General features: G+C 51.6%; 1 protein-coding gene across 2 annotated transcripts in view; it reads right to left on the reverse strand.

Moving 5' to 3' along the window:
• The window catches only part of FAM178B (family with sequence similarity 178 member B), a 98,421-nt gene that overhangs the window by 21,203 nt on the left and 50,181 nt on the right, over positions 1-27,037 (reverse strand). For both annotated transcript variants that reach the window (XM_037527894.2, XM_037527893.1), the window contains exons 9-13: positions 22,662-22,776; positions 15,347-15,437; positions 14,830-15,006; positions 14,482-14,579; positions 2,705-2,792 (exon numbers count right to left, since the gene is read on the reverse strand). In XM_037527894.2, coding sequence (XP_037383791.2) covers positions 2,705-2,792; positions 14,482-14,579; positions 14,830-15,006; positions 15,347-15,437; positions 22,662-22,776 — 569 coding nt within the window. The remainder of the gene's footprint in view (positions 1-2,704; positions 2,793-14,481; positions 14,580-14,829; positions 15,007-15,346; positions 15,438-22,661; positions 22,777-27,037) is intronic.

Consider the following 27,037-nt stretch of genomic DNA (forward strand, 5'->3'; position numbering starts at 1 on the left):
CAGATGTGGTCCAGGCTGTCACCACAATGGGAGCCAACGAAGGGCTGGTGGCCTGATGCAGAGGTCATGGGCAGGGACACAGCCTTACTGCCATGTTGACCCTGAGAACTTTCCTGACCACACCTGCCTTGGTTTGCCTATTTGTGAAGATGGAAAATAATAAGTCTTACTGCCTGGGGCCTCTAGGAGAGGTCGGCGCTGAGAACAGTTGCTGGGACGAAGCCAGTGCTATTCAGGGTGTTGGCTGCCACTATTTCGGCTGGGATATGATAGGTGAAAGGAGGAAGGGCCAGACACAGAGCTGTGTGCAGAGGGTAGCTGGGCTGACCTGCAAGGAGAGCCATGTCAAGGAGAAGTTGGAAAAGGGGGTGTGTGGGCTCGCCCAGGCAGCTGTGGGGCAGAGGTGGCCTTTGAAGGTGTGTTTCAATAGGAGGAGGATCGGTCTGACAGGCCAGACTGGAAAGGGGAGTGCCTATAGCTGCGAGACCTGGGAGGTGGCCACAGAGCAGCCCCAGGCATTGTGGAGATGGTGGGGGGGGGGGAACACTGGGAGGGCTGAGGGCAGGCCTGTGCGGGTCCTCCTTCCCCTCAGCCGCCAGAAGTCTTGAGCAGTTTTGCACAGGCCGTGGACTGTCTCAAGTCTCTAGTCTTTGCAGCATAAGCATTGACTCACCCTCAAGACCTGGCTCAGGACATCTTCTCTGGAAGCCACTTCACTGCCCTCTGGCTGAATTAGTCACTGTACCCTCAGCCCACCTGGCTCACCTCTCTCCTCTGAGGTTTCCCAGCTGCCTCAGAGCCGTCACACAGAGGGAGCTCAGGAACAGATGCATGTGGGGTGAGCACACGAGCTGGGGGCAGCTGGTGTGGAGCGAACTTCCTGGAGCTGGACCCGACTGGCCCTGGCAGGCTGAGAAAGCCCAGGCCCTGGGGTGAGACTGGGAGCACACAGGCCGACTCTCCCTGGGGGGGACGACCCCGCCCAAGTGCCCCACCTTACTTCCTCCCTTGCAGCACGCTCCAGGCCCAAACAAGCCTGCCTTTCCTCCTCAGCACTCCCCCTCACCACTCTCTAGTCTTCCCTCACTCTCTGCACAGGCTCTGGCCAATAAAAAACACAGCAAAATAAAATCCCAAGCCTTGAATTGACGCAGACAATTAAGAAATCCTCTGTTTTTCTGGCCCCTGCGCAACACAGTTCCCGCTCATGGCCAGCTACCCTCATCTGGAGTCCGCATCCCGCCTTCTCTGATCTTGTTGCTCTGACGTCAAATATCGGAAGGTGAACACAATGGATAATTTAAGTTGGGTAATGGTGCAAGGGAGACTGTGCACTGTTCTCCAAGGGGCTTGGTGACCCTCTTCTGACCAATGCTAATGTCCTCTGGAGCCCTCGACGGCGCTCTTTCTTGCCCTCTGGCTGCAGCCCCGCCTCCTCTCTCCTCCCCACCTCCCCTACACATAAGTCTGGCCCTTCCAACTTCTTTCCTCACAGAGATGCTCTCCATCAGGCTTTTACCTCTGTGACATGACTTGGGTGCAGGTCACTCCCTTACCTGCCCTTCCTAACGTCTCTGCTTGGGGAACCAACTCACCCACCTCAACCCCCAGCCACTTGAGCCATCAACCTGGGGTCCACAGTGTGGGTTGAGTTCCTGGGTGAGCCAGGCACTGTGTGAGGTGCCACTGGGCAGCAGTGAGCAGAAACCATTTGGTCTCTGTTCCCAAGGAGCTGCTCAAAGTGTGTGTGTGTGTGTGTGTGTGTGTGTGTGTGTATGCACGAGTATGGAAAGACCCTGAACAAATGAAACTATCAGGAGGAATGGGGAATAAACAATGATATAAAAGACGTAAATAAAAAATAAATTAATAATAATAAAAAGAAAATATCAGGAGGTAAACATCACCAGTGATTGGAAAGAAGGTGATGGTGCCCAGCGGGCACTTTGGGCTGGGTAGTCAGGAAAGGTTGCCCCGAGGAGGTAACATTTCAGTTGGAATTGGTATGACAAGAAACTCCATTCCTGTTAAAGCCTGAAGGAAAGCACTTAAGGCAAAGGGAGGATCCTGCCTGGGCAAAAGCCAAGCTGGGCCCATCTGACAAGCCCATCCAATAGGTCGCCTCCCGAGCCCACCTTGCAATTACAGCATCTCAGACTCAGTCATGTTGTCTACCTGCCCCAGGATGTGCCGGGACATCCTCCCAGTGCCCCGGGCAAGGGGCCCGCACAGTTGGTCTTGTACCCTGCCAATGGCTAGAGAAGCACAGCCCTCTGCCTTGCCCCTCGTGTTGCTAAGCCAGCAGGTTCAGTTAAACACTACAATTCTTCTCCATTTTGGGGAGACTTAAGGCTGCTGAATTGAACCCTCAAAAATGGCTAGAATGCTACACTTTAAAAGGATAAAATGTCCCCCACAAAGGTTAAAATAACAAATGATCTTTTATGTATGTTTTACCATAATTCAAAAGAAGTAATACAAGTTCCCAGCTCACTGTCTATCCTCAGTGCCTAGCACTTAGCAGGCACACAAGGAGTGACTGTCCACTGAAAGAATATGAGTAAGAAATTCAAACTCAGCTCTACAGTCCCAGGGACCCTAGACTTTGGGAAAAGCACTGGGGTGAACAGGTGGCAGGAAGATCCTTTGCTCACCTGGAGGCGTCCCCAGCCAAACAACAGATGCTGCTGAGGCAACGACTCACCTGGGCCTTGCCTTCCCACAGAGAGAGCATCTCTTGCTGGTTCAGCATCCGGGCGATGATCACCAGGCTGAGCTGACCTCGAAGCTGCCTGTGAGACAAGGCATGAGAGAGACTGAAGGCTGTGACATCCTCAGAGGAAGGCTAGTTTGAAGTCAGGAGGCCGTGTGGGGGCAGGGCACAGTGACTGGGGCAGCTACGCTCTGTCTAGGGTACCTTGGCAAGGGGCTTCTTTGGGTTTATAGCATTTATGATTTCTTTTAGAAGTAATAAAACATGCATGATGGGAAAGTTCACAAAAAGAAAAAAAAGAGGACCTCCCTGATGGTGCAAAGGGTTGAGTCTCAGCACTATGAAGTTGCAACACGAATTTGATTTCCAGCCAGGCAGCTACCCACATGGCACAGCAGACCTCTCCTGACTCGCTTGCTGCTCCCCTCAGCAGTGTATTTGTCAGTCTGCCTGTTCTTCTCCCCACACTGTCTCTGATGAATCCTCTCACCTCCTGCGCCTCTGGCCTACACCCCAGCTCTTGTCTGCATAAATAAATAAATCTTTTTTTAAAAAAAAAGAAGAGAGGAAGCAAGTGAAGGCCAGAGGACGGGGCCATGGGTGGCAGTGGCTGGGAGAGACCAAGAGGGGCAATGGGAAGAGGAGACGAGGACACAGTGAGACAGGTGAGACAGGGCTGCAGGATAAGCCCCTTTCTGCCAGCTCCTCTGCCATAGTTCGCTCCACCGAGGAGTGGCATCTTCCCTGCACTTCTCCATACTTATTGTCCCCCTAGGGCAGCAGATGTCAGCCCCTAGCATGGGCTTGGCTGCACCACCAGCACTGGGCGTTGGGCCTACGGTCCCTAGCTCCTGCAGAAAGCCAAGGAGAGGGCTGAAACCAAATTCTTAGAGGAGAAATACCCTCAGGTAACAACACTGCTGGGGGGAACCCCACAGATGCCCTCACCTGCACCGCTAGCATGACACACAGGAACTGAAGAACCAGATATCGGGAAATGATGCCTCCCTAAGGAAGTACCTGGGGAGGCAGGACTGAACCATCATAACTTCCCAGGGCCCAGTTGCTGTCCACACCTCACTTGGGGGGAGAACTTCAGTGTGATGGGCAAATTGAGGAGGGAATGGCCTCCTCAGAGCTCTGGACAGGCTGGGATCTGAACTAGGGATCTTGCTTTTTCTTTTTTCTTTTTCTTTTTTTTTTTAAAAGATTTATTTATTTATGCATACAAGAGCTGGGGTGCAGGCCAGAGATGCGGGGGTGAGAGGATTCACCAGAGACAGAGTGTGGAGCAGAACAGGCAGACTGACTGAAATACACTGCTGAGGGGAGCAGCAGGCGAGACAGGAGAGGTCTGCTGCGCCATGTGGGTCACCTCCCTGGCTGGGGATTGAACTTGTGCTGCAGTGCCTGCGGATAGCTTCATAGTGCTGCCTCTTAACCCCTTGCGCCACCAGGGAGGCCCCGCTTTTTATTATTTTTTTTCTTAGATAACTTAGTCAAGCAAGTCAGAGGACTCAACAAAGCAAGGTGCTCCTGATTCAAAAGAGAAAGAGTAGCAGCAGGCAGCATCACCACACACCAGAAGGATGGACATGAAAAAAGAGAAACACCAGTGCTGGTGGTGCAGGGAAATGAGGTGCTCACAGCATGGCTGGGGGGAAATAAATTGGTACCTTCACGTTGGGAAACTGACAAGATCTACTACAAATATACAGACCCTTATGCCATGACCCAGCAATCCTGCTCCTAGATAGGTAAGTACAAAACTGTTTAGGTAGAAGTACAGTCCTGACATCCCATCAGAATGGAGAAACAGACTGGGCTCATGCATCCAACTCAATCCTACACAGAACAACGATGAATGAGCTAACGTTACAGTCAATGTTCCAGGCATGGATGATCTTCACAGTGTTGGGTAGAATAAAGCAGATACAAAAGATGTGTATGAGTTAGTTTAATTCCAGTATAAAGCGGGCCAACCCCAGCTGCTGGAAGTCAGATACTGACGATGCTTGGGGAAGTAGCTTCTGGTCTTGTTTCATTTCTTATCTGGATGATGGCTTCACATGTGTTTGGCTTGTGGAAATCGGCTGAGCTCTACATTTATGGTTTGCATTCTGTTCTGTTGTGTGTTGCAGTTCAATAAAAATATTACTTAAAGAAGAAATTCAGTGGGCGGGGGTGTTATTTAGGATTGACAGATTTAGCCAGTGAAAATAATACGATGCCCCGTTAAAAGTGATTTCTTATAAACAAAGAATTAATATTTTTTAGTCCAGGTCTATTCCATGCAATACTTGTATTTTATATATGGCAACTCCAGGCAAGACCAGCATCTCTATCCACACATGACAGCGGAGCTCTGATATTAACCAGCATGGGGTCTACTCTGACCTTGTCTCCCTTTGGCCTTGATCCCTGTCTACAGAGCACCTTGGTGTTTCCCACCCAGCCTTCCAGACTCCCCATGAGGGCCTCCTCTGGTGGCGCAGCGGTTGAGCTCTGGGCTGCGAGGTTGTCTGTAGCCACTGCAGCGCTGGTTCGTTCCCCGGCCACCAGTGAGGGTCCCACAAAAAAACAAAACAAAACAAACCCAAACAGACTCCCCATGAGAGGCAGCCTCCACCTGGACTACACTGTAGGATAGAAAACAGGAGCCTCTCATCTCCACATCCCCTACAACCAGACCCCTGGGGGGTGTAGCCAGGCCCCAGCTCCTCACCCAGAGGCTCCCCTCCCCCGCCAGTTTCTTGCTGGGCCCTGGCCACATCACATACCCCACATGGCCTCTATCTCATTGTCAGCTAGGACCTGCTCTCCAGCTGTTCCACAGGAGCCCCAACAGCAGCTGGGCCGGGAACACAGTGGGAGGTAAATGGCCCCTTTGTGCTGCTACTCCAAAGCGAACTTGCAGTCAGTTAGAAGTCCAGCATCTGGGCTTCATTAATCCCAAACTTGAGGCCTGCGCGGGAGCAATTTTACCCGCAGCGAGCAGGGAGGGGCCGACCTGGGGGTGGGGGTGCTGGCAGGACGGCAAAGCAGAGTTGGGGGTGGTTCCAGAAAGGAAGAGGAGGGCTGGGTGGGTCAGGACAGGGCTGTCGTCCAGAAACGAAGAAAAGCACCAGAAAAAGCACGGAGGGGGTGAATGGATGAAAAGAAACCCACATCTGAGAGTGGTGTGTTCCCCCTCTGTGTCCAGCCTGCCCGCTGCCTTTCATCCTGATGTCCTTCCCGGCTTTTTAAACATAGTCCCCTGCTCTCTCGGTTCCCACTGGGACACAGGGAGAGAGGGCAGGGCTGCTTTTAAATTTTTTTCTGACAACATATTCTGCAGAGGAGAAAAAGCAAAGACTCACTTTAAATATCACCCAAACTGTGCAGGGGCAACCCCAGGGTTGGGGGGGCGGGGTGTGTGTGTGTGTGCACAGCAGGGACCTGGAGGCCTGAGGGAGGTTGGCCATGGGTTCTTTCTCCCCAGAAACTGCACCACTCAGGGAGGCCGCCCCGGAACTCAAACCAGACCCAGCAGGCAAAGGCTGCAGAAGCCACTGGAGTCATCCCAGACACTGCTTATAAGGCAACAGGCGCTATCAGGCCAGGCCTCTGCATCCGCCCTGCCCCCCTCGGGCCTCTGTAACACCAGGACACTGGATTCAGAGGAGTCTGAAATGCTGGGAAGTTTGGAAATGACTTTTCCAAACCCACAGCAGTCTCAGGAAGAGGAACACAGGTGCTCTGCTCCTCAGCCTCCAGTCCTCCTTCCAGCTTCTGCAACGGACGTCCCAGTGGGCACCCCGCAGGAGCCTGGGGAGGAAGGCCAGCGTGGGCTGTGAGGATGGCGGAGCAATCACTGTGGTCAGCGTAGCCCCCTCTGGCGCCCCTCGTCTACATTGCTTCCAAGGGGAACCAGACCCTGCCAAGGCTGAACTACCCTAAAAGGCCATCAGGCATCTGGCCAAAGGCGTGAGCGGCCTTTTCCATGTCTCTCGGGCAGCTCAGGAAGCAACAACAGTGGCCTGTTCCGCTGTGGAAATGCTGCCCAACACCCTGCCTCAGGGCGTCTGCCTGGTTGCTTTCTGCAGGCTGTCCACATCACCTCTCAGGCCACTCAGTCACCTGCTCCTCAGTCCTCCCCGTGGGGTTCTGTCTTGCCTGAGCAAGTGCTACCCAGGCAGGAAGAAGTGGGGCCTCGGCTCAGAGGTTAGGGGGACCTCCTTGATGGTGGGCCTGGTTATCCTCACAGACGATGGGGCACTTATGAGTGTGGACACATGGTGTGTCCAGGAAGATGGTGGGATATAGCCAGCCACAGATCCATACAGGCTCTGCAACTTGGCAACGCAAGGGAGCCATCTCCCATGTCGACTTGAAAGGGCCCACCAGAGTGCTGCTGCCACTACACTCGAGAGCATTTTGCACATTCCCCTTTATATACCACGTTTGAAAACAGGCAAAATGAATCCACGGCATGGAATCCAGGGCAGTAGTTTCCTTGGCAGTGGGAATGCCTGGGAGGGGCCCGAGGGGGCTTCTGGAACTCTGGTGAGGTCTTTCCTGTGATGTAGTGGTGGTTACACAGAGGTTCCCCTTTGCAAAAGGGCAGAGTGTCCACCTATGACGTGTCCGTCCCTGCATGTACATTATACATAAAAAGGCTACTATGAGTTAGTAAGTAAAGTTCATACAGGCAATTATAATCCAACTTCATCTTCCTTATCTCTCTCTGTGCCCTGATCTCTTTGTCTTTCTTTTTGGTATTAGGATAAAATCCACAGGACCTTGGGCTTAGAAAACCGCTGGAAGTCACACAATGCCTGGGTATTCACCCTCTTAACTAGGCCCTCCGCACACTTGAAAGATGTTGCTGTATTTCCCACGGTGACCCCCTCTTCAGTACAACAGCCACACTTTTTTGTCCTTTGGATTCTTCCTGCCATTCTGGGCCGGTCCTCAGAGGCCCCGAGGGCTGTCAGTGGGCCCACTGCAGGGAGGTACTCAGAGCTAGACCGAAGCTCATGCCCTGGCAGTCCCACGACACCACACAGCAGATTGAGCCCAAAGGATTTTTTCACACATCTTGCTGTCAAAGCTCATTTCCCACAGCCTGTGTGTAATTGTGCAGCTGAGTCTCTTTTCCTCTCAGGCCAGAATCACGGCCTGTTGAGATCACTGTTTTGTGGTCGGGCATCTTCACATCATGTGGGAACCTGACCTCTGTGCCATCAATGGCCTCACGAAGACACTAGCTCTGCCCCGGCCAACCAGTCAGTGAAGTCAGCGCTCCGGGCAGCCAAAGGGCCCACCCTCCAGGTGGACACCTGTTGAAACACCTTGAGAGCTTGTTTGGAGACGCTGGCAGGGGCAAGCGCAGCTACTCGTATACCCTCGACGGAAGAACAGTCTCTCTCTATTCAGGGAAGGCCGTCCTCTTCCGCCGAGCACGTGGCTTCAGGAAGGTCGCGCATGGAGCGGTGAGGAAGGGGGCACCTTCCTAGCCAGCCAAATCAACCCTGGCATCAAGGGGGTGACAGATGTCGCAACCAGATTGCCCTCACATCCTGAAGCACATTTTGAAGACGAGTCCAGCTCATTCTTCATCTTTCAGCCACATCTCTTCATGCCGTCCATAAGACAAGATGATAGTCTCCATCACACGCTTTATGGAAAACCCAGACAGTCCTCTCCAGACAGTCGTCTAGCCCGTCAAAGAGTCAAGTGAAGCTAGTCCGCTATGATTGATCCCGAGGGACCCTAGAAAGCAGTGCTTCCTTTTCTATGTCTGCGCTCACAAACCATCCTCTGGGGACTCACAGAGGGACACATCTATCTGAGTGCTGAGAGCAGAAAGCACCCCCTCTCCCACTTCCAGAGCCCCCTCCCCACCAGGCAGCCTTGTATCCCTTCCACATGTCTCCCAGTATTGGGGGAACGGAAAGTCTTTCTGTGCAGCAGCTGCTCACATATAACTCCCTGCACTATCTTGGGTTTCAATGCCCTATGATCAACATCTGAGTGCAGATGAAAAATTCTGCTCTTCCAGAGAAAAGAGTACAGAATAGGGAACACGTCACCTTCTCTCTTCATCAGTGTTAACACTACACTGTCAGCTCATATTCAGTTTCATTACAGGATTTCCCAGACCACCTGGATGACCTGAGTCATCTTTCTTTTTGGAATCTGCCACTTACTGAAAAATTTTCTCTGTTTCTTGAAATCTGCCCTCCAGAAGCAAACACTCCACAAGCATGCTCAACGCGTCCTGCTTCTGGACCGGGTCTGCGGCCCAGAGAACAAAGCTGCGGCCTGTGTCTCATGATGTGCACAGCCCACGGGGTCAGCAAAGGTGCCAGTAACCAGGGCCCCACGTCGGGAGGCTTCTCACCAGAGCAGGGGCTGAGATGTGAGCCTGGCCTTGAGGATGATGAATGCGAACCAGGCAAAGAGGAGGCCAGGAAAAGGCCTCTCTAGGAAGAGGGAACAGATGTCAAAAAGCTCAGAGGCAAGTGCTTGTCATGAGTGTGGGGGGCTGCAAAGTTTTAGGATGAGGCTGGAACGTGGGTGTCTGTCGGGGGTGGGGGCGGGAGAATAGGACTGGGGAAGCAGGCAGAAGGCCCTCATACGCCAGGCTGGGCTGTCTGAATTTCGTCCTGAGGAAAAGGTGGAAGGATTTCATGCACAGGAGTGACAGGAACAGATGTGCATTTGAAGGAAGGTCACACTGCCAGGCAGTGTGTGGGGTTGGGTCTGACAAGAGAAAGCCTTCAAGAAGCTGGGCAGATTCCCCTGCAGAAATCCAGGGGTGCTGTAGTAAGACCCTCAACTAAGACTGCACCAGTGAAGGTGACAAGGAAGGACGACTTCTGGGTGAGAAAGGGAAGCTCAGAGGGATAAAAGGGTACCCAGACTACCCAGATTTTGGGGAGGGGCAGATGCTGATGCCATACTAGGCCATGGGTGACATGAGGAGGTAGTCCTCCTTGGAAGGCAGTGACTTAAATTCTGCATATGCTGAATTTTAAATACCTGACACAGATCTGGGGCTTAGCAGCAGTCTGGCCAAAATATTGACTTGGGAATCCTTAGCATGTAGTTGGAGTTGAGGCCATGAATGAGATGGCATCTCAGATTGAGTTCTCCAGGAAGTGGACTCTTAAAATTGCCTGGCTATTCGGGATCCCAAAAGTCCTGTCTCTTCTAGAACCTTCCTTCTGCAGCCCTCACTTCTCATTCCTATACTTTAGCTTTTCATTCTCTGCTGGCTGTCTCCCAAATATGGAAAGGAGGGGTCAGGAGGTAAGAGTCACAGGTGCACTAGGTTTTTCGGTGGGGGTGGCAGATGGTTGAGAAAGAAGGGACCCTGTAATAGCAAGAAGTGTAATGAAGTTTGAGATCTGCTAAGGACCTGAGGAGGCTGACCAGGTAACTCATCCAATGGCTCCTGGGCAGCCTAAAGGGGTCAGGGGCTGAGGTGAGGGCAAGGGAAACATGTTGCGGCACCACATCATATCCTGTGCCGTTTTCAGGGTGGGCAGATCTAAAAAGCATGCAGGAAGGGAGTTAACAGTGGCGTGAGGTGGAGTGAGGAAAGGAAGCTGGGAGAGAAGAGGGGCCAGGAATAAAGGAACTGGCGCAGGGCCTGGGTGTGGCTGTGAGCTGCGGGATGGAAGGTGCAGCCCTCAGTCAACCCTGAAGACAGGGAGTGGCTCCCACCCAGCAACGAGGAACACACAAGAGCACTCTGGGGAAAGCTATAGTGCACCTGCAAGCATCACCACTCCATGCCCAATGCAGAAAGACCTGCTGATTCCAAGGTTTCTTTCTCCCAGGACTGCCTGCATGTTTGCTTTATCAGTCAGCTCCTCACTGGTGGTCAAATACAGCTGCCTCAGGCAGGACAAGACCATGCTGAGAGATTACTGGGGAACTCCAGAATTCACGGATGGATGGAGAACTGGCCTCAGGAGAGTCAGGTGCCAAGGGTCAGTCCAGGCAAGAGCCCCGAGGAACCTGGTGATGGCTGTGGGGTCCTGTCCTCAAGAGCCTCTGATAGTGAAGCCTGGGGCTGGAACAAAGAACTCACTCATCCTTGGCTTCTGAGGAGAGGGAGTGGCACAATGAGGAATTTTCCCCAACACAAGATGTCCAAATTCTTCCTCAAAAGACACAGGAACAGGGCCTCCCCGGTGGCGCAGCGGTTGAGCGCTGGGTTGCGAACCTGCCCGCGGCCTCTGCGGCGCCAGTTCGATCCCCGGCTGCTCCTCGGCCACCGGAGGAGGGTCCCACATGGCGCGCAGACCTCTCCTGCCGCCCCCTGCTCCCCTCAGCAGTGTACTTCGGTCCTTCTGCCTGCTCTGCTCCCCGCTCTGGCTCTGGTGAATTCTCTCACCCTCCCGTGCTTCTGGCTGTACCCAGTGCATGTGTAAACAAAACAAACAAACAAACAAATAAACAAATAAATAAACATGCCTCTATAAAAAAAAAAAAAAGACACAGGAACAGAGAGAAGAGAGCTAGAATTTGGCATTTACTTTCTCACTGAGTATTTTATAAGCACCCATAATGTTCTAGTCTCTGTTCTAGGCACTAGGGATACACCTGCAGGGAGCTTGCATTCGAAGGGGGAAAGGGCAGATAACACGAAATAAGCTTCAGGAACATTGGCTGTTTGATAAGTCAGTGAAGAAAAACAGAGAAGTGTGATCTTGCCAAACTGCCTTCCAGATGGACTATGTGGACACACACCCTGCAAACAGTCTCCACACTTCCTGCCATCCTTGTGCTTCCTGGTCTCTGCCAATCCTCTGGGTGAAGAACTCGATGTCACTGTTGGGGTCGGTTTTGTGACCTGCTTCAGGAAGCCTTGGTCCATCCTCCGTCCACCCAGGCAGTCTGTGTAAACGGGCTTCATCTTCCCCTTCACTTTGAGGGCCACAGTGAAGCTGCACGCACCGGATATTTAATAAACACTGAGGCTGGCGAATGAGGTGGGTCTCCAGAGCTTGGGGACATCAGCTTTTATGGAGTGATGGCAGCCCTCAGCCTCCCTCTACCCCTCAATGGTTTTATTTGAGTGGCCGCCAGGCCTGCTGCCAACACACGCTGAATCCCTGGGCAGAAGGGGCTGACGCTGCTCATTCCAGCAGTTCCCGGAGCCACCCCGGAGGGGCCGTGGTCCCTGGACACACTTTCCTCCAAGAACCTCCACAGTTCATTAGTCCCATTTCAGGTGGTTTGCTCTTGTATTTACTTTCATTTTTCATGGTTATGCTCAACTTCTCCTTAAATTTGCCGCACATCCCTTGAAGTCTTGATCAACAAAGCAGGGGCGCGCATGGCACACATGCTGGTGGGAATTCTCGCCTGGAGCTTAAGTCAGCCTGCTAAGAATGTGACAGCCCATCTTACAGCGTCTGCCCTCCTTCCTGGGGTCAGCCTGGGCATCGAGCCCAGTGGGGCAGCCACCAGTGAGGGCAGAACAAGGCAGCCAGCAGGCTCCTCCAACATCTGCACCATGGGAGCCGGGGTAGGCAGGCGAATTAAAGAGCACAGTGAATACAGGCGGCTATAAAAGAGAATTAGAAACTCTTTCTGATCCAATTTGGAAAGACTGCCAAAACACACCTTGAGGTGAAAGCCAGGGCAGGGGACATGCATAAGCAGTGGTGACAAGCTGGGTGGCTCAGGAGCCCGGGGGAGGGGGACATTGTCCCCTTGGTGCCTATTGATTTTTATTGTATTTGAAAATTTTATCTACTTAGAAAAAGAAATAAAATCTCCCAATAAATGAATAAATGCCCACGCTGACAATGAACTCTCCTTCCTGGTGAAGCTCTGGGCAGGAGGTATTACCCTAGTTGCTGTATCTATCTGAAAGCCAGGAGAAAGCTGTTACATTTTTTTCACCCCTGGCATTTCAGGGGCACTTATCATGGGCCCTAAGCTACAAAAAGACCCTGTAAAAGACACCGCTGCCTCCTGAAATCATGTTTGACATGGCTAACAGATGAACGATGTTATAAATTTAGGCTATGGCAAAGATAGAGCAAATTGGTTGTGAAAGGATGGATTATTCAGACCAAAAAAAATTGGGATTGGGTCCATTGGTTCTTTGAAGGTGAAAAAATCAAGTTAGATTCTTGTCTAATACCTATAAAAAAAATAGGTTACAGATGGGATTAAGAGGGGAGACAGACAAAGTTGACCACTTAGGCAATGTGGAGAAAGGCGGGTCAGAGATGTGAGATCACAGGCAGCCATGGGAGCAGATGGGATCTGAGGCGGGAGGAAGAGAAAGCTTCTGCCACCAGCCAGGGGTGAGGAGATGAGAGGAAGAGGGGTAGGAAAGCTGAATTGAGTGTAGTGCCCCAGGCAAGGTCCCTGCTTTCCTGGCATTGATATGGGGAGGTGGGTAAGTGTAAGTAAAGATTCAGGACTTAGAAGGCAGAAGGGATAGGATTTAGGGATGAACAGGGATAATGAGGTGGGGATGGGAGAAACCTCTGGGACAGCAACTTCTGGCTTGCAGAGAAGGACTGGATTCACTGTTTGGGGCTGAGCAGGAAACCTGAGGTAAAGGTCAGCCTTGTCAGAAGAAAAGCAGTCCCAGGAGTCTAGGCTTAATGGAGATGGTGCTCACAGATGGAGAGGCGCAGCACTGGTGCCCACACCTCAAAGCCTTGGGTGGAACTTCTAGAAGCTCTGTCTAAAAAGAGCAAAAACTTCCCTCTGGGTCCTGTAGAGAGACATCCTCTCTTCCAACAGTCACAGGAGAGGGCATGGGCCAGAAGACACTCTGGATGGATGATTACCGGTTAGACCCTGGGATGTGGCTCAAACCCCCAAGTTTGCTTCCAGAAGCAGGGGGATGACCCCTGAGATAACCCCCCATAGGGGGAGGTCGCAGCAGCAGTGGTGTCTGTGAAGGCTAAGGGTTTTCTTGGGCGGGATTCACAACAGGCCTAGTTAGAAAGTGGGAAGAAGCACCGTTCTAGGTGTGAGGAGGTGCAGTGGACCTGCAGCAGAGATGAGAGGGGGAGTGGTCTGCTTAGGGAAGGGCAGAGAATTCCAGCAATAAGGCCTAAAGTGGAGAAGGGAGAGAGGAGGAGAGACAGGGGCCAGGTCCAGAGGAAGAGGCTCCCTATTAGCTGAGTTTATTGTTCCCCTCATTTAATCATTCCAAAAGAATTTCCAAAGCACCCATAGCATGCTGGGCACAGTTCTAGTGGCACCTATGTAGAAGCAGGTGATGTGGCAGGGATCCCCATAAGAGACTGCTGTCCTAGAAGTAACAGGGAGGAGAGGTCAGTTTCGGTTCGGGGGAAACCAAGAGTGAGAGCAAGTCTGGTGGAGATAGATGCTACGCAGACACTAAGACAGAATGAGGAGCAGTGAGTTTGGGAGGGGGTGGGGAGTGTTCTGGGAACAAAATTCAGCTCAGGTCTGAAAGGCAAGAAGGAGCACCCTCCTCCCCCCAAGGCCTAGGGAGGGAGCCACAAAGAAGGAGGGCGGGACTCTCCAGACTGAAGCTAATTGTGTAAGGCAATTGTTTTGTTAATAAGACCATGTTAAGAAAATTAGGCTTTTTTCAGTTTGTAATGAACTCATTAGTGAGCTGTATTTTTAGTTCTTTCTCCTGGGTTTTAGAGATTGGGTGGAGAGGGAGGTTTGTAGGGACTGCTGGGGAGGATTTTGGATGCCCACAGCCAAGCCCATCACGGAGGGGGGTGAGTGCCAGAGGGAAGAGGCAGAGGAGAAGGAGCACCCACCTGCTCCGGGAGGTGACGTCCAGGAAGAGGTGCACGAGAGCCAGCAGGTTGTGGTGGTGATCCGACACCCAGCTCAGGGCGCTGCACAGCTGCTGCAGCTGCAGGCACAATGAGCTTCCAGGTGACTATGGGAGGGGCCCCTTTCATCCTGACCCCTGCACCAACCCACTCCAAGGGAAAGCCTGGCACATAGGAGGCTGGGTCCTGGAGGCCAACACCATAGGGGCAGATCCTGGGCAGTGGATGAACTCCAAGCCAAGGGTCCCCATCCTGGCTCTAGGGTCTGCTCCAGTTCCTAGTGACAGGAGCACTTGGAACCTCACAAATAAGGCCCAGGTCCTGTGGTACCTTCTCTGGCCACTCCTGAATGTTCTCCAGGAGCAAGACCAGGAGCTGCTGGAGATCGGTTTTGGGCAGCAGGCGGAGCCCCACATCCAGGCCTGCTCGGCACAGCAGCTCAATCAGGCCCAGGAGGTTGCCATCCGTGTAGGCCCCAGGCTGGGCGAGGACACACAGTGTCAGGAACTGGGGAGAAGAGAGAGTACTCAGGTAGGGTCGGCCTCCCTAGGAGATGGGGGTCGGGCAGCAGGGGAGGATGGCAAGGGGAGTCCCCTGGGCTTTTGCTGGATGAAAACAGAAAAACAGCCAGAGAGATGAGAGGTAACACCCACCTCTTCTTTATCCTCCCCACCCGTTCCGCTGTAATCCTGGGTGGCAGACTTGGGGCCTGTGGAGCATGCGCTTTCTGTACCATCAATCCTGGGTACCTGTGAGGCTGCTGAGTACATGGCAGGTGCTGGATGGTTCTTGCGGAATTAAACTGCTGCATCTGCATCCGAGCTGAGAGACGGGTCCCCTGACTCACCTTACAGATGTAACTCAGACTGGTGTCCAAGGCAGCCTCCTGGGGGGTGTTCTGCTCACTCTGCCTCAGGCTTGACTCACTTTGAAGCACTCTAAGGTGAGAGGAAAATAAAGGAAAGGAAATAAGAGAGGACAAAGGGAGAGGGGGGTCCAGATGACCCATCCAGCTGGCCACTGCTGCGCTGTGTTTGATCATGCATTGCTGCGTAAATTACCCCCAAACATAGCATCTTTGAAACAACAAACATTTGTTATCTCACATATCATCTGAGGGTCGAGAATCCAGGAGCAGCTTTGGCTGAGTGGCTCAGGGTTTCTCAGGAAAATGCCCCCAGGATACTGGGGAGGGGGCTGCAGTGGTCTCATGGGTAGGCCTCCAGTCCTCTGTACTAGTCCATAGGGCTCCTCAACATGGCAATTGTCTTTCCCTGAAGCGAGTGACCCCAGGGAGGAAAATGCCCAGGACAAAAGTCTCGTCCTTTTACAGCCTAGTCTTGAGGTGACAAGACATTACTTCTGCTGATTTCTACTGGCCATGCAGGTCTGACCCAGTGTGGGGGAGGGTGTGAAGACAGGAGGTGGGGATCACTGGGGACCCAGGGGCTGGCCTCCCCTACACTGCATGCAGTCTCCAGAGTTAGTTTTAGTTTTCTGTGACTTGGAAACCAGAAAACCATACTCCGTTGCCCCCAAAGAGTCTTTCTTTCTTTTTTTTTTTTTTTTAAGATTTATTTATTTATGCATACAAGAACCCAGATACAGGCCAGAGGTGTGTGTGTGGGGTGTGTGTGAGAGGATTCACCAGAGACAGAGTGGGGAACAGAACAGGCAGACTGACTGAAATACATTGCTGAGGGGAACAACGGGCGAGACAGGAGAGGTCTGCTGAGCCATGTGGGTAGCTCCCTGGCCAGAGATGGAACTCAAGCTGCAGTGGCTGCTGATAGCTTCACAGGTTGCGTCTTAACCCCTTGCGCCACCAGGGAGGCCCCAAAAAGTGTTTTCCTTAACAAGTGCTCTCGGGCCTCCCGGGTTGAGCGCTGGGTTGCGAAGCTGCCAGGAAGCCTCCGTGGCGCTGGTTCAATCCCTGGCTGCTCCCCGGCCACCGGAGGAGGCTCCCACATGGCGCCACCGGAGGAGGGTCCCGCATGGCGCACAGACCTCTCCTGCCGCCCGCTGCTCCCCTCAGCAGTGTACTTCGGTCCTTCTGCCTGCTCTGCTCCCCGCTCTGGCTCTGGTGGATTCTCTCACCCTCCCGCGCTTCTGACTGTACCCAGTGCTTGTGTAAATAAATAAATAAAAATCTTTAAAAAAAAAAATGAGGTTATAAAAAACAAAACAAACAAACAAAAAAAAACAAGTGCTCTCTTTGTCCATATGGTCGTGTGACACTGAAAAGTACACCTCGTCATACTGACATGGGACTAGTTTCCAAGGTTTGCAAGTAAGGTGGAAATCCAGTAAAAATGACCCTTGAAAACCCCTCTGAAGGTGTGTCGCTGGAGCTAACAGGCTGTCTACCTGTGAGCCCAGCATGGCCAGCTTTCCCCTCACAGGGAATCAGATCTGCTTGAAGAAATGAAGTCAGGGGCCAGGGCTGTATAAAGAACACTCTTTAAAGACCAGTCATACTCAGGTGCGCTTATAGTGAGACGCTTATAGTGAGAGAAGCAGTGTCACACCACGCTTTGCACATGCTTCCCAGGCACAGGCTCACTGGACAAGACCAAGCAGAACTGACCTCTCTAAGGATTGTCTGCGCCAAACATCTATTGCTGATTTCAAATAAATGAAGTGAATTATGGCAAGGATGCATTTGCTACCTGACCCACTTCTCCAAGCTTACAGCTGGCTTGTAGTTCCTGAGAAGAGGGGACTCTCTGTAATGAAGATATTGACGATGTCACAACACTGTGGATGACAACAAGGGCCACCGACTAGGGAACAGGTTGGTCCTGGGTGCTCCAGTGAAAAGCCTCTGATCTCCTTGGTGTGGTGCTGCTTCTCAGAGAGGAGTGGGAGAGCTGTTTCTAGACACCCAGGAAGTGGGTACTAACAAATCAAAATTGGGGAGGGGGGTTGGAGAGGGGTTCAACCATTCCTGCAGATTTTAATGTTTATTAGAGCCAGAGAATGGGTGAGGCTGGTGTTTGCACATCTGGGTACATGCTGGGCCTGTGCCAGCAAGGGAGGGGGACTTCTGAGTGGTACCAGCCTGTGAGTGCACAGGGTAGGCATGTGAGTGGGATGCTTTCAGATTTCCCGAAGGGCGGGGGCAGTCACGGCTCAGCTTCGTGACTCTGCGGAAGAGGAATGGGCTCTCAGACAGTTTGTGCTGCCAAAGGGAGGAGGAGTGTGAGCTGGTGAGGCATCTTCTCTGAACTGGGGAGGGAGGTGTGGCTGGGAGAGGAGCCCTCTTCTCCTTGGGAGGGAATCCATCCTTCCCAAGCGGAGAGCGCTGCAGCTTGTCAGTGGGCCACCTCACCTTGGAAAAGCAGGCATGTAGCGGGTCCTCTACTCGCTGCCTTTCTCAGGAACCACTTGACTGAAATGTTGGCATCTGTGGCTACTGCCTCCAGATGCACATCAGTGGCTTCCGCCTTGGAGCACAGGAGACCGTGGAGCACAGGAATTCACAGCCTTACAACCCCATGTGGGCCCTGCCTGGACTGAGCAGGTTAGGAGCACATAGACTGTTCCATCAGTGGATGCCCTGAACAAAGCAGCTTCATCCTTCTAGCCTCTGCCTTTCGGGCCTCCTCCCGCACCCTGTTTGTGTCTGGGGAGCTGTCTGTGGGGATCTACCTGTGGCAGCACCCAGGAGCTGGTTTTGGGGGTCCCTGTTCTGCATCATTAAGTATCCACGAGGGGCACATCACTCAGCTCCACCTCAGCTTCTGTATTTGTTTCCCTCTCCAAGGTTGAAAAAAATAATAGTTACTATGGGCGGAGTGCATCAAATTCCTGGGGGGGAGCTGGGGAGGGAAGCCACCACCATGACCGAGAGCCCCCCGTGTGGAGGCCCGGCCCGTGCGGCTGAGGTCAATGGCTGAGGTCAATGCGATGAAGAAGAATCAATGCTGAGCTAATGGAAAGGGGGAGAGAAGCAAATCTCACCTGGATCCAGTTACACAGCCCCAAGATGGTTAGCAACCGCCCCTCACTTGACAGCATGCCCTCTCAATGTATTAACTGTCATTTATTTACCTGCTTGGCCTCTGCACCAGGTGACCCTTTCAGAGAAACAAGTGAAAGAGGGTTTCCCGCGCTTGGCAACAGTAGTTGGCTGCCGGTCTTCTGTGGTCAGTCCTGTGTACCTGACCAGGGCACATCAGCCAGGCTTTGTCAACAGGGAGCAGCCTTGGAGGACCAGCCATGACTACCTAGGGACCCTCCCTCTCTTTCCAGGTGAGAAAGAGTATATGTGTAGTTTTATATATGTGTGTAATTTTGTGGGGTCTATGTGTAGTTTTGTGGGGGCATAAGCCCCTTCTGTGAGGATGCTGAAGCTCTCACTTCTGTTTCCCACTCAGTGTTCATGTGCTGGTCCCTCCTCTTCTGCCCCTTCATTCTAAACATTTCCCCAATTTCTGCCTCCTAGGCCTCAACACTGAGCAGACAGCTACTCTATTTGCAACAAGGCAGACATCAGATCATCCACTGGTCTGGCTGCAGAAGGGCTGTATCTTTCTGAAAGGAAATTTTGAAGTGCTGGATAAGATGGTCATGAGTTTTAAGGAAATCTGAGATTAGGAAAAATGATGAAAGATATCTTTCTCACAGCAGCTAGAAAAATAGCCAAGTCTCAGGGCCACATGTAGAGACCACTCAGGTCCTTGACTATTATGAGCTCTGTGGTGTGCAGAGATCAGCCCCAGGGGAGCCCTGGATGGAGACATTCCTGGAAGTCAATGGACATGAAACCAACTGGCACTAAGCTTGATCAAGAAAAGGATGAGGAGAACAGTGAGGAGAAGGCAGAGTCCTGAAGTTTCTTTCAGTCCACGCAGCCAAGGAGGCCACACCCTCAGGGAATGAGATGCCAGCTCCTTTTGTGGTTCTTCCTGAATAGGTTAGAGGCATCGTCTTTCAAGTCAATGACACCAGGGGCTTCCCCAAGCACAGCAGCCAGTTTACAACCCAGGAAACCCACAGGAGCGACTTTGCCACCCAGGCCCAGGGAGGTTATGGAAGGGTCTCCAAGACCTGTTCTCTTCTCAAAAGAAGGCTTAGTTCGTACTATGAGATACCATCTTACACCAGTGAGAATGGCACATATTAAAAAAACTAGCAACAACAAATGTTGGCGAGGGTGTGGAGAAAAAGGAACTCTCCTGCACTGTTGGTGGGAGTGCAAACTGTTCCAACCACTATGGAGAGCTGTGTGGAGATTTCTTGACCTACTAAAGATTGAGCTTCCATATGATCCAGCAATTCCACTCCTAGGTATTTACCCAAAGGACACAGAAACATCAATTCCAAAGAGCACCTGCACCCCTATGTTTATAGCAGCACTGTTTACAATAGCTAAGCTTTGGAAACAACCCAAATGCCCCAAAATAGATGACTGGATCAAGAAGATGTGGTACATATACACCATGGAATATTACTCAGCATTCAAAAAAGATAAACACATGCAATTTGCAGCAACATGGATGGCGCTGGAAGGGATCATGCTCAGCGAAATGAGCCAGAAAGAAAAAGAAAAATACTGGATGGTCTCACTCATAGCAGGAATCTAGAAAACTTAAATAAGGGACCAGGAAAATGAATAACTAGAAGAAAGTGAAAATCAAAATCAACAAACAACTATGAACCAGAGACACTCTATGGGGGGAGGGGGCGGGGAGGGGAGGAATCGGGGTCATAATAAGGGGGTTGCAATTAAAGGGGGAATATAAAAATAAAATTTATTAAAAAAAAAAAGAAGGCTTAGTTCAGACAGGAAAATCTCCCCAAGTTCTGAGGTGTGCCAGGTGGCTCCCACCTGTTCTTAGGGCTGCAACAGGAACTCACCCCAGCAGCCACTGGCTACTAGCTACCTTCACTGGGTCAATTCTGAGCCCTCCAGCAATGGTGCTAACAGTCAGCTCAAGGTGTGGGGCCCAAGAAGGGGGGGCAGGGGTGTTAAAACAGCAGTCTGGGAATGCAACCATGAAGCTCTGTGGAGCTCTGGGCTCTGTCCCAGGACAACATGACTGTATCCTCCTACCCAGAGTGCTGCGAGAGTTGGATGATGTGTTTAAAGGGCCACAGTTCTAATGTCCACCTGCTCCCTGCAGACACAGTGGATCTGTCCTGAAGCATAATGGGCAGGAAGCCACAAATCCTGGGAGAAGGGAGTGGGGATAGGAAGTGGCTCTTTGCAGATCACAGAGTAAGTGCCCATAAGCCTCGGCCACTTCTCCCTTTCCAAGTCAACACTAGTGTCCATCAGACCAGTTAGAAGCAGCTCTTCTGAATCCCCCTCCCGCCATGTGCATTTGCTTTCTTGAGTCTAATTCTTTCTCGGCTCATCTAAGACTGTGGCTTATTACACCAGATAGGGAACTCCAAGGGGAGGGAGGGGGCAGGAGGCACAGGCTGGCACATGCATGGGGTATTTATAGCAGAGCCGAGTGTGGTTTGGTCTGGTTTGGTTTGGCAGACAGTTACTAAACATGGTCGTGGAACAGGTTCTTAAGAAAGCTTCATCCTTCCCAGAAGAGGAACATCCGCCCCACAGAAAAGGAAAGGGTCCCTCCTGGGGCAAAAGGATTGCCAGCAGGGTGGGGGAGGGGGGCTTCCCCTGTAACAGCCTGGCCAGGGCTCTGAGCACTGTCACATCTCAAACCAACTTCTCAAAGAAGTCCCAAGAAAGCAAAGTTTGGCTGTGTTATCATCTGTACACATAACTTACGAACTTATGCTATGTAACAATTTTACAACCCAGACTTTGTCACCATCCACCAACAGTCAATTATGTGCTAATGATTCCATTCCTAGAGGGCAGGGAGGCATTCATTGTATGCAAATGAACATCACTGTCCTCCCAATCAGCCAGTGTGCAAGCGGGCACACAAGGGGCACCCACAAAACAAAACGGGCTTTGTGGAAATTACTTGTGAAACAGTGCCTTGCTGTTTAGGTAATGGGTCAAACGAAAGCCTCCGAGGGGACAAGAGATTGCGATGTGTCTTGGACAAAGATGGGCAGGGAGGGCTGAGTCAGGAAGGGGCAGGAACAGATGGCAGCCAACGCAGCCAGACGCCTCTGCGGCTCTTCCTGTCCCCCTGAGGTCAGAGCACAGCAGCTCAGTCTGTGGTGTGACACTCCTATTCACAGGTACTGTGGGCGGCGGCTCTGCAATTCCTGACTGTGCTTCACTGTGTGGGCTAGAGCCTGAGCTTAGTGACTTTGTTTTTTCACCTCAAAAAAAAATGCATTTAATTTTATATAATAATCAGAGGAATTCTGTCCTTTCTCTAACTTAAAAATACTCACTGAGCTGCGGATGCACACCACAAATAAAGTACTGCAACCGACAGCCTTACTCAGCAAAGGGCCTGTAGCAGTATTCTTATAGACTAGGGAATATTTTGATGTTTCCCAGCATGTATATCTATTTAGAAGATTCTTTCTTGGTAATATTTCATTTTAACAATTGTGTAAGAGTAATATGGTCACAAAAATATGGAGGTGTGGGCCTCAGCACTACGAAGTTATCGGCAGCCACTGCAGCGCCAGTTTGATCCCTAGCCAGGGAGCTAACCCACATGGCACAGCAGACCTCTCCTGACTCGCCCGCTGCTCCCCTCGGCTGTGTATTTCAGTAGATCCGCCTGTTCTGCTCCACAGTCTGTCTCTGGTGATCCTCTCACCCCACATACCTCTGGCCTACACCCCAGCTCTTGTATGCACAAATAAATAAATTATTAAAAAAATATAGGGAGGGGCCTCCCCAGTGGTGCAGCAGGGTGAGTGCAGTAAGTGCTGCAGCCTCTGCAGCGCCGGTTTGATTCCCGGCCGGCCAGGGAGATACCCACATGGCGCGGAAGACCTCTCCTGTCTCGCCCACTGCTCCCCTCAGCAGTGTTTTCGGTCCATCTGCCTGTTCTGCTCCTGGCTCTGTCTCTGGTGAATCCTCTCACCCTCCTGTGCTTCTGGCTTGTACCCCAGTTCTTGTATAAATAAAATAAATCTTAAAAAAAATATGGAGGCGTAACCAATATGCAAGAACCTGCATGTATTTAACTTCTACAAATCAATGAGTTTGATGTGAGTTCAAAAACGATTGGACAAATGAGAAAGAATGGTGAGGACAGAGATATACTCACCTCCACTCCTGCTGGATGGCTCCCAGAGGGTAGACAGCAGGGTTGAGGGCACCCAGTCTGTGAAATGTGTCCATGATGTCTTGCAGCGATGGGCACCACAAGTGCCTGCCACCATCTGTCAGGCCAAAGGAGGGCAGAGGTTAGAGCGGGCAGAGTGGTGCCGCATGCACTACTCCCACGGGAAGGCTGGGTGTTACAACGCCTGGCCCAAGGGGACCAGTTTCTGCCTTCTCTGCACTGCAGATACATTGTGGAGAAAGGAAGTCACCAGTGGTTTCCAGATACCGGAGCTTGGAAATTGCACATTCATTCTCCGGTCTTCAAAGTCAAACCATCTTGGAGTGCCAGGGCTCAGCGGTGACGGCGCCCTGATGTCCTGTCAGGCAGCCATCAGCATGCTGAGCTGTCTAGAGCTGAGCCAGATGCAAGGCCCCAACCAGACGCCTCAAAACTGTCACTCAGAGGACACCCATCTCAGCACCTGCAGGCTCCCTGCCAAAAGCGCTGAAGCCAGCTCTGAATTCACGGCTGACTCCCATGTGAATGCGCCCGTGTCCACCATTCCTGCCAGAGGATGCCTTGCAGCCTGGGTGGCACATGCTTGGCAAGCCTGAGCTACGAGTATCATTTTCTGGTTTAACAAAACATGAACGGGGCCTCCCCAGTGGCGCAGCGGTTGAGCGCTGGGTTGCGAAGCTGCCTGCAGCCTCTGCAGTGCTGGTTCGATCCCTGGCTGCTCCCTGGCCACCGGAGGAGGGTCCCACATGGCGCGCAGACCTCTCCTGCCGCCCGCTGCTCCCCCCAGCAGTGTACTTCGGTCCTTCTGCCTGCTGGGCTCCCTGCTCTGGCTCTGGTGAATTCTCTCACCCTCCCGCCTTCTGACTGTACCCAGTGCTTGTATAAATAAATGAATCTTTTAAAAAAAACAAAACAAAACATGAACGATAATCTGATCACATCCACGAAGAGGGAAAACCTTTTGTGCTGAGGGCCTTTTCTTCTGTCAAACTACTTAAGGACATATTCGGAAGCAGAACAATAGAAAAACAAAAAACAATGTGGCCTGGTGTAAGGTGGCCCTAACAATTCCTCCCATCCCACAAATTCGTCAGCACTGTAACCACGCCCCCTCATCCCCAGCAAGAGGTGGAGTCCATGTCTCCACCTGTCATAACCCTCCTGGGGGTCTTATTTATTGATTTACCTGCTGCTTCTCTGCCCATTAGAAAGGGAATTCCATGAGCATAGTGACTAATCTGTGTTGTTCTGCATACCTATTGCCTAGAGGTGTAGCTGGCATGAAGAAGGAAAGGAATGAATGAATGGAGAGAATTCTAAACCTGACCATGTAGTTCACACTTAAGAGGAAAACTGCACACAAGTCACAAGATGAGTTGGCCGAGTTAAGGTTGAAGATGTTGAATTTGATGATGGGTGAGGCACTGAAATCAAGAACTTGGTAGCTGGGCTGGGGGCACAATGGTGGTGCATGCTTGCACCTCTGCCATTCTGGCAGGTGAGCATTCCCCTAAGGGCCTACCTCAATGCAGCCCTCCATGTGCAGAAAACATGCCAAGTGTCAAAGATAAAAAGGTGGCCCAGTGGAGACTTTGACCCCAGGGGCTTCCTGCCTGGGGGAGTGGGGGCGGGGAGGGAGGCAAGTCCAGGCAGATAAATAAATACAGGACAGTTTGTTCATGCAAAAACCAAAGCAGGTAAAAAAGTACACAGTCTGCTCAGGGGAGGGGGAACTAGTTAGGGACAGGAGAAAGGAATAAGAAGCAGGAACAGGAAAGACACAGAGGCCTGGCAAAGGGACAAATATGGCGAAGGCAAAAAGGCATGAAAGAGCATGGCAAGTGCAGGGACCCAAGGCAAGATAGAGTGCCCTAAATTCACAGAGAAGTTTTAGAAACAGACTGGTCTGGCTGCTGAGCCAGCATGGCGGCATGGTGGGTAGAGAGAGGGTCTCTGAATCCGGCCCAAGGACATTTCTGCAGCATCAAGTGTCTCTCTCTTTGGAAATGTATATGGGTCGGGGCGCACCCAACAAGTAATTAGACTCTTGGAAAAGGAAAAACTTTCTTGTTTGTTTTTTTTTTCCTCTCAGGCAGCATAACAAGTAAGAGAGTGGTAATGATACCCCTTGCCCGCTTCACAAATGAGCTGGGAAGAATGAAGCCAGCAAAACACAATGAGATTCCACTAGAGAGAGAAAACTGTTTACCAGAGTCCCTGGGGGACAGAGCACGTACACGCACGCATGTGTGGGCAGTCAATGAACTTTCCAGGGAGGGGAAGACGCATGTGGAAAGAGAATCAACCGAGGGTGAGGTTCTGGGCGCCCCAGCTGGGCCGAATCACCCTGCCAGCTGCCTCACACCCCAGAGGGTGCTGTGTGTGGCCACCCCTTGCACTCTGCACCTCAGCCCACACAGGGGCTTCTTTGACAGCAGTGCTGACCCCGGAGCTTCAAGCCCCCGAGCCTGCCATGGTCCCTTTCCTCGTTCCACCTAGTAATTACTCCACCACAGCTTGATCCACGCTGATGTGTGGGGAGCCATTTCAGAGACAAGGGCCCAGGCTGCTTTGGGATAAATCAGTCTCCATCAACAGCCCTGGAAGTTGGCTAAGTGATGACAGGCACCCGAGAGCCCATAATTAACACTGCCTATAAGTAGGTCATACGCTCAGCTTTTCCTGAGCACTATTTTGTCCCTAATGGGGGTTTTCTGGAGAGCTGACATAGAAGAAAATCCAGACGTGAAGCTGCCAGCTTCATCTCACTAACTCAGTTTCTCCACACCCACCACAGTCATTTGAGGTGATTCCCCAGGGGAGCACTGGGGCCCTGGGCCTTTGCAAATGTTGATTTTAATAGTCCCTTGCATCTGGGCTCTGTTTAGAGGCTGTGAGTCTGGAAGCGTCATTTTTGGGTTGCTCTCCCGGGATGGGACCGATGCTTCAGGGAAGGCAGGGAAAGAAAAGCAGCAGGCCTAAAATAAAAGTGACTTTTCCATCTGTGCCTCACTCAGAAGAAGCTGTTACTTCACAAAACGCCACTGTTCCCCTGGCACTATTGCATAGAATGAGAAAACCACACACACCCTGAGAACCTCCTCGGTGCCACTCGAAGTGCCAGCCCCAGCAGCTCCATCCCTAGGTGCCCCCAATCCCTTTCTCATCTCCCAAGTCCCATTCTGGGCCTTAGGGGTAAAATGGCAGGGAGCAGAGCCTGTGCTTATCTCCCCCACCTTTCCCAAAACAAGCTGCTGAAGAGTTTTTTAGGCTGGCTGCACTGGGAGGACCAAGCCACACCATCTGCTTGGGACCTGATTCTCTGATGAGTTTCCGGGACCCCACAGTGCCACTCGAGGGGGAGTTTCACATTAGCCTTTACTGGGGGTGGGGAGGAGCTGGTTCTTAAGGGAAAGCAATCTACTGACCCAGTGACTGAAACCTTATCCTAACCTGGGTGTGGGGCTCTGAATGGACTTTTAGGAGAGGTTCAAAATCCTACTGTTTGTTATCCTGCCAACTCTAATTACTTAACCTCCCTCAGCATTTTGTATTTAAATTTAAACTTGTTTCAATATCGCTGGCTTTACTCAATCAGCTTCAACTTCAGTCATTTAAAATTTTATAGGTTTCCCCAACTATCTGAAAGTAGAACATTCTTATTCGGTAGGTTATTTTTGGGACCTGGGAACATTATTATCATGAATTTCTATGGAAAAAACTTGGAGTGCTCCCTCCACACACACCACACCTCACACCCCCACCCCTCTCCACATACACACAGCAACCCCTCCCCACACACACATCCTATGGCACACACGCTGTGAGCTGCTGAGTGAGGGGAGGTGAGGCCGTCCCCAGGCTACCTCTGTAACCTGTAACTCACACCACTACTTGCTGTCACCTAACACTGAGAGCATTTCAGGCCCCTGTGTGCAGGACAGACTTGCATTGTGCCAAACCACTGAATCTCTCGTGTCTGCTAGAATTAGGTTTAGCTGAAATTTACAAAAAAGCCAAAAACAAACGAAAAACCCACCTGGCTTAAATAAATCTAGAATTTTATTTCTCTGTGATTAAAAAATTGGGAGGTAGATGGGTCTCTCTGGTGCAGGGGGGTTGACTGTTCTGTAGGACTTTGGGTGCCCCTCATCTGTTCTGATCCTCATGGCATATGCCTGCCCCTCCTTCTCAAGGTCAAGTCACTGTCCAGGACAATGGCTAGAGGCCTAGCTACTTCATTTCAGCTCTGGAAAAGCATTTTCTCCCCCTGCCACTTCAGTAAGAACTATTACATTGTTTGAAGGATTCAGGCTCCCCCTCAATGAGATTGAGAAAGGTGAAAGCAAAACACACCA

This window comes from Talpa occidentalis, unplaced genomic scaffold (assembly GCF_014898055.3).
Source record: "Talpa occidentalis isolate TD23 unplaced genomic scaffold, MPIMG_talOcc4v2.1 talOcc4.5, whole genome shotgun sequence".
In the NCBI taxonomy this organism is placed as follows: domain Eukaryota; kingdom Metazoa; phylum Chordata; class Mammalia; order Eulipotyphla; family Talpidae; genus Talpa; species Talpa occidentalis.